The 7,768-nt window shown below is 31.8% G+C and overlaps 1 protein-coding gene across 10 annotated transcripts in view; it reads left to right on the top strand.

Moving 5' to 3' along the window:
* Positions 1-1,257: 1,257 nt before the first annotated feature.
* The window catches only part of LOC105341028 (uncharacterized), a 78,473-nt gene continuing 71,962 nt past the window's right edge, over positions 1,258-7,768 (top strand). For 7 of the 10 annotated variants that reach the window (XM_034446574.2, XM_034446562.2, XM_034446567.2 and 4 more), the window contains exons 1-8: positions 1,258-1,263; positions 1,416-1,994; positions 2,369-2,428; positions 3,284-3,850; positions 4,027-4,077; positions 4,166-4,204; positions 6,185-6,772; positions 6,897-6,953. In XM_034446574.2, coding sequence (XP_034302465.2) covers positions 1,451-1,994; positions 2,369-2,428; positions 3,284-3,850; positions 4,027-4,077; positions 4,166-4,204; positions 6,185-6,772; positions 6,897-6,953 — 1,906 coding nt within the window. In that variant the 5' untranslated portion in view covers positions 1,258-1,263; positions 1,416-1,450. The remainder of the gene's footprint in view (positions 1,264-1,415; positions 1,995-2,368; positions 2,429-3,283; positions 3,851-4,026; positions 4,078-4,165; positions 4,205-6,184; positions 6,773-6,896; positions 6,954-7,768) is intronic. The other 3 variants (XM_034446563.2, XM_034446575.2, XM_034446579.2) reach the window with 3 other exon arrangements.

Raw genomic sequence — 7,768 nt, 5'->3', positions numbered from 1 at the left:
GCAGAGCAAAACTACACTGGGGTAGTATGAAGAACTGCAAACCCTGCTTCCGCCTTTTTTTCGGGGAGATTGTGAAGGAACCCGATCGGTTTTTCCATTCTTTTTTTCGCATCTAAAATTATCTCCTTTTGTTGATTAATGTCTTCTATCATTAATGAGGGAAATCCCACAGTTTTAGTAAGACATTATTAATAAGTTTAATTATTGTTTTTGTCTGGAATCTCACTTTTCAAATGTCCTAACAAGGCAAGCATGGTTGCCCCAGAGTCTTAATCGAGTACGAATCAATGTTGATGACTGTTGTATAAAAATTAATGTTGACGAAAAACTGAAAACACACTTAAAGTATCCTATGATAGCAAGATTAGGCTACATTCACTGTGAACATGGTTTGTTTATGCGTTCATAAATGACGTTTTATAAAATCTGTCGTATATATTAAACAAACGTATTTCATAAGGCCACAAGCATCTCAGCAGCCTGATAACATCAGTATACCAACTGTTTGTCTTAGTATTTATATCTTTCTTAAATAAATGTTTATTGCTTTCGACAAGTTGTTTATTTCTCAACTTAATTTCTCCCCATTAGCCAAAAAAAGATCTACTTTATAAACCTATATAGCTTCATGATAAGGAAAATTTATAAATCTACAAGTCGCCCAAAGATAAGACTATCATATATCTGCGAAAAACTGTGCAGATTGAAGAATGCAAATTGACATCAAAAGTATTATAATGTGCGTTTGCTGGGCGGTATACGATAAGAGTATATTTAACATTTATACTTTCTTTCAAATTTTGCAACATTAGAACAAAATATCCTGGCGTTGTCGAAGGAGCTTTGGTTTAATTTAATTCCTTAATAAACGAGACGGTTCACGAGTTTGATCTCATTTCGTAAGTATGTTAATCGATGTTATCAACACTATTTATCATTTATTGATCAGAGGTGGAATAGGATTGATGAAATTATTACGTTATACTCAACAAGAATGTAAACCAAATTTGTTGTTAGAATCTATTACTTCATCAAACAGTCGAAAGATCAAGGGATTAGTAAGATGTTTTAAAAAATCTTTAAAATGCCCAGCATTACCGAAAAGTTACCACCAGAAAACATACAAATTTTTTGATATATCTATTATTCATAGTGGTAATGTATTCTTACAAAAGAAATCACTTTGTGTTTGCGAAAGCTTCAAGTATTAGACCAATTTTAATATAAATATTTCTCTTTTTCTTTTTACAGCCGATTACGAAGGTATGAATTATAATTTACATTTATCCATTATTGTTTTCTATACAAAATAACAACTTCAATAAATCATATCTCTAAATAAAATCAGCTTTTAACTTTTGTACATAACAGTATTGTCTTTTAAAATGTTAACGTTGTGATATATTTTCTTACAGAGGGGCTACCTTTTGACTTAGGATGCGGTAATTCTATGGATATAGCTTTAATGTTAGACACAACGACAAACAACCCATCTCAACACGACGAATTTAGGAAATTCTTAACTGACTTAGTAGACGAGTTTCAAATTGATTCTGGAAAGGTTCGAGTGGCTTTGGTGACTTTCAGCTCACAACCAGTGCTGCATTTCAGGCTTGATAAATACACCAATAAAAACGATATTAAGTCGGCTATAAGAAATGCAAGGTTTACCCCCGGTGAAAGAAACTTTGCGGATGCTTTTGATATGCTGAGGAGGCAGGTTTTCTTTGGGCAATACGGGGATAGATTTGATGCACCAAATATAGTTATATTGATAACATCTGGAAATTCCCAGAGAAAAGAAATTGAAGCTGCACAGCAAGCGCATACTTTGAAAGACCAAGCCAGTATTCTTGTCATACCAAAAGGTGTATCAAACTTAAAAGAAATGCAATCCTTTGCCAGTGATCCATACTTGGAAAATACATATGAACTAGGGGCATCAGAAAATATCAGTTTGATTAAAGATCTTGTATATGTTGGGATTTGCTCAAGTAAGTATAAATTTCTTCATGATCATTTAATTTTGAGAATTTAATTTGCATCTTTTTGTAACGAAACCTATCAACAACGACTTTTAAGACGGCTGGATGGTCCTGGCCGTTTTTAGACCATATTAATCTTCCTTAAATGAAGAACTTTGTGTAAAGATATGAAAAAAAACCCACCACAAATTTTAAATCTAAAACATTTGTTTTCTTTACTTATAAATAGTTTATGGTTATGGTTAAAAGTATCATGTCTCATGTCTTAACTTTTAAGACAGGTCTGATTAGTAATTGTTTGATCATCGATCCAGACTCCTCAAATGGAATGTTTCTAAGAGTGAAAATTGACGTTTATCTTGTTATTGAACTTTTTTTTATAGTAACAACTGATAATGCTTATGATAATGAGGAGTTTGAGGGTTCTGCAGTATCTTCTACAGGTATTGATGGAATGTGTTAAAATAATGCATGCTCGCATGTTCTAGTGTCCTGGAACCAAAATGAACCCAAAACTAGACACGTTTATGCACGTGCTTCCTCCTTCAGAGAACTTATTGGATTGATAAATTGGGTCATAAGGAATTCAACCCAGCCCTGATCATGTGATGATGACCATAACTGTGCTTTATTCTTTAAAATAACCTTATACACGCAAGACTCATCCAATTCCATTGGTTAGGAAGATTTTCATTTTTATCTTGTATGCCATTCAAAATGCATGATTTGAATGAATTTTGCAGGATCCAAAATGACCCATTTATCTCCTATTGAAGGTTAGTGTCCACTCATTTTGATAAAACAACATGTATACGACCGCCTTCAGATTATATACTACAAATAAATTTGTTTATCTTACTTATTAGGTAGGAGTGATGAAATGCAGATTTGTATCTGCCAGTGAAATAGAATTTTTTGGCGAGGATGTAACCGATTTCTACAAAGTCTTATCTTATTTATAGACGAAAACATACTATACTATCATTATTTGATAGAAGTAGTAAATTATTGAGGCTAGCATTTTACGTATCTTGTGCAGTTCTCTAGAGCAAAAATTGATCTTAATGTTTAATTGATTTTAAATGTCTGTAATGATGGCAATATAATTGATGCACATATTGTTCTAAATCGTTTGATAATTTTGGTTATCTAATATTAGTTTGATATTAATCTATAAGTAGATATAAACGAAATACTAGTAATTGAATTTGTTCTTCTATCTACATGTAAATTAAGTACAAGTACTTTATCATTTAACGGTACATACCCTTGTATTAAGAGTGGTTATTTTCTTATAGGGAGTAATAAAACAGATTTGGCCATACTACTTCATTACTCTGACACTACACCCAAAAAAGAGTTCGACGCTATACAACAGTTTCTGCACGATCTCCTTGCTCATGTGAATGTTGACAATGATAATGTAAGAGTGTCTTTGGCCTTATATGGCAGAGAAACAAACTTACAATTTGATTTCAATGCTTACAAACAGAATAAGAAAAAACTATTGAACGCATTGCTAATAGACTATTTTGACGGAAGGTCACAAGAGGCCAATTTGGCTAGTGCTTTAGATTTTGCACGCACATCAATGTTCTTGGAAGCTTATGGCGATCGCTTGGATGTTCCAAACACGCTTTTAGTAATCACAAACAAAAACTCTGATGGCAAGTATGTCCCAGCATTTCAACAAAGCTTGGAAGAGTTGAAAAACACGGATGTCACTGTAATTGGTGTGGGATTGAATCTCTACGATGTGGACGAAGTGAATGCACTCTCCAAGTCACCTGTCTTTAGCTTTATATTGAACGATGCTTCTCAGCTGTCTGTTGTGCTTAAAGAAATTCAAAAAAGGCTTCCATCACGTGCGTTTTATTGTACTTAATATTTAAATGTAATGTTTCTTTATTGTGGCATATTGAGCTAAGCTATTTTTTCTTTATTGGTCTATTTAAATGTATGAATCGTTTTTCATCAGCTTATATAAAAAAATATGCTACAGCATACATTATACAGACTACATAGCATTTTACTTTTACAGTTACCCCAATAGAAACAACACCTGCCGCGCCACCAATTGTTTTTTATGAAGGTATGACAGAGTATGTAGGGAAATGAACATAAAGCATATTTATCTCACTATCAGGAGGACAAAATTAAAATGCATTTTTTAATTTCAGAACCGATTCAGAATGCGTCAGTCGAGGCTGGTATAGACAGTAAGTATTCCACACAAGCACCACTGTATGCGTGTTTTTGTTTGAATGGAAAATTGGTGTATCTACAAGCACTGAATATATCAAGTAAACAGTACCATTAACACGAACAAAAAAGTAAGTTTTTACGGACTTAAAATACATTAAATGTAGTTCTTTATATCTTAAACTATTTACTATCCTAAATTTGATATCAAAATAACATTTTTTTTATTTTGGTTTAGTAAAATTATATGAGTTTTCAAATTAACCATTCACTTGATTTAAGAAGGACGATTTTCACTGATGAAGAATATTTGGGGGGTTAGAATTGGGGAAGGGGAGAGGATGACTAAATGAATTGTATCTTTAAGAGCGTATATCATATAGATTATGTAGATAATTTTTACATAATGTAGATACATGATACCCTCTCACTAGAAAAAGATAAAGGACTTGGACGAATATTGATGTACGGAAAACTCTTATATGTGGCTCTACATTCTTCATTTTCTTTCTGTAGCCTTAAAAATAAGTGATTAAAAGTACACATGAATAATTTACAAATTATCAGACATTGTAGACATTTTTCATTTGGCAAATAAATACTAGCAAACTCTTTCTTCTGCAGTAAGTAGCGCCTTTTTAAAAAGTTCATCATATTTCATCAAATTTGAGACAACACTTAAACAGTATACGAACACACGAGTGAACCACAAATATGATTGTAAATAGAGTATCTGAAAAAAAACCTGTGTCACACGGTGTTGTTTACATTGTATTGTTTTGAAAAGTTAAATGGTTTTTAACTGGTTTGTATGTTTCATATATAGCTTGCTCATGCTTTTGAGTTTGAAAGTGTGTTCGATATCTTAATTATGTTTTATGCTATGTGATACTTTTTTCTTGCATGGCAATTGCAGTGTGTGTATCTTAGTACTTCGCTTTACATCATACGTAATACACTGACATAAAAGAACAAACACATATATTGATACAATATAATTTCAATAATAATTAATACAAATTGTCCCGTCTTTAAATGTGCTTTATTTTTGTGATAAAAATATTTGCAGCTTAACTGTTGATTAAAAGAGCTTTGTAAAATAAAAACAAAACCATAACAAATCGTTTGCTTAATCAAAACTTCTTGTGATCAAACGTATGCTTTTATGTTTAACAATAATTTCTCAAACTACTGGTATCAATGATAAACTGAAAATGAAAAACTTTTAATCAAAATTGATTTAATCTTCTTTGATACAATAGTAAAATGGCTTTGAATAGTGATAAGACGTGAAAAATGAAATATAAACACAGAGGAATTGTGCATGTTGAAAGTGGTGATTCCTAGTTCTGAAATGAGTGGCAAATATTTGTAAATAGATGATTAAAATTAAAATGGTAAATATATAATTATGTATTTATTCTTTTAAGCAAAACTTGATATAGCTTTCAAAAATGGTTGAATTTTATTAGCATTTCATAAATCACTAGTAATGTAATGTTGTTTGCCACTCATTGGTTGTTTTCTATGATGATTATTATGATGATGATGATCACCTATATAACCTTCCACATTTCTATGAAGTATTCTTTTGTCACGGCATGGAGTGTTTGAGAAACTGTAGTTAGAAACTGGAGGCTGAGACAGAAGGATGGCAGAAAAAAGGTATCTTTTGATGATGGCATTTTTGTCATAAATCATAATTTTGAAACACATCATTACTGAAAAATACGTTAATACTTAAATAATATTTGCATGACGACCAAGAGGTTTTAATCCCGACCGATTTCCTTTGTATTCACTATACCTGAATTGTGAAAATAAAATAAGAAGTACCTGAATGTCTTTATTATCGTTGATATATCGGATATTTAATCCCCCGCTATCAGCAACATATATCTTGCTTATTTCATTTAGCAATTACAGATGATAGGTAAGACATACCGTACACATATTTTAAAACTATTTTTAAGATTGTCTTTGTTTTTCTTTTTTAGGTAATGTAAAGGCTGACATCACAGTGGTTTTTCACTCAAGTCACAAGACAAAGGCAAAACTGTTTAAAAAAAAATTACTCAACTTTATCTCAAACCTTTTTGCCAAAGCTGCAGTAGACTCCGGTGACGTTAAGGTTGCTATGGTGAACTATGGTGTAACAGGAACTGTTCTGTTTAATTTTAATAAATACACACAAAAGTCGGAGTTACGCAAGGCTATAAGAAACACCAGTGGTAAAGTAAGAAACAGTAATGCAAATTTAGGAGATGCTTTACATTTAATAAGGACAAAATTATTTACCAAACAAGAGGGATTCCGATTAGATGAAGGGGTTTCATCGGCTATTATATTAATAACTGATATGCCCTCCACAGTTTCTTCGTATTCCGTTGAAGACGAAATGAATCGCATAAAGAGGGATTTTAAAACCTCAGTATTTACGGTGGGAATAGATAAAGCAGACTTAAAGGAATTGCAAACAATTACCAGTACCCCAACAAGAGATTATTTCCAATCAGTGACTAATTATGAAGACCTCATGGCCAATAAAGATATTTTGGCAAACATTAGAAATGGAATTCGGCCACGTAAGTTTTATAGCATCTCCTTTACCAAACTTTGAAAGATATTGCAATACTGAGCGCCGATTGTTTAATACAAATATAAGTAGGTTGTGTGAATATTTTCATTGATTATACTACTGAAATACAGTTGGTAGTAAAGCAGCTAAGACATCAAAACCCACATCCATGCAAGGACAGAACACAGGTTTGTACGTTGTTGAGATTGCACAATATAAATCTAGTAAAAGCGTTTAAAAAAGGTATGAAATAGTTAACTCCTATTTGTCTGCAAGTTTGTAAATGTTATTTTGCATGCACAGGCTGTCTGATGTTTGTACTACTGCATGAATACAAGCTTTATATCCAAATTCATACTTGAAAAATATCAAGCTTTTTTAATAAGGCAAGAATTATAAATATTTGTCTTAAAAGAACGACTCTTCCAATCTTTTTGACACGTTTCAGGAAAGAAAATTCAGGTTTTTATAATGTATTTTGGAAAACATTATTGTGCAAGTGAAAAATTTTCCATTTCAAAATGTAGTAAAAGTTTTGAATTCATGGATTTATTTTGAAAAATATTCTCAGGGATTGAACATGGGGTTAAACAACTGAATATATCTCCTTTAGAGATTAACAGTTTGCTTATTTACCAAACATGTTATTCTTAATAATGTAATGGGTAGTGAAAAATCTTTCTTATTTATTTCTTTCTTTATTTATGCTTACTGTTCCCAAAATATCATTTGACATTGACGCCTGCATGTAACTATGCTTAAACATGTTGCTCATTTTCCAAGTATCAGCAAACAAAACTTTGTGTTGCATTTTATATTATAGAACCTTTGCGAACGATTTATAAATTTCAAAAACATAAACTGTCAATGCTTAAACGATTGCTTTCCGCAACCATTGATGTAGAATCGATGCAAATAGAATATGAATATGCGAATGGAGAACATATCTATTGACTAGATGATAGTCTTCGCCTGCTCCTAGTATGGATCCTTTCCATTCTAT

The sequence above is a fragment of the Magallana gigas genome, chromosome 2 (genome assembly GCF_963853765.1).
Source record: "Magallana gigas chromosome 2, xbMagGiga1.1, whole genome shotgun sequence".
NCBI lineage: Eukaryota > Metazoa > Mollusca > Bivalvia > Ostreida > Ostreidae > Magallana > Magallana gigas.
Note: the sequence above shows the minus strand (reverse complement) of the source record. Positions and strands in the feature narration are given on the sequence as shown.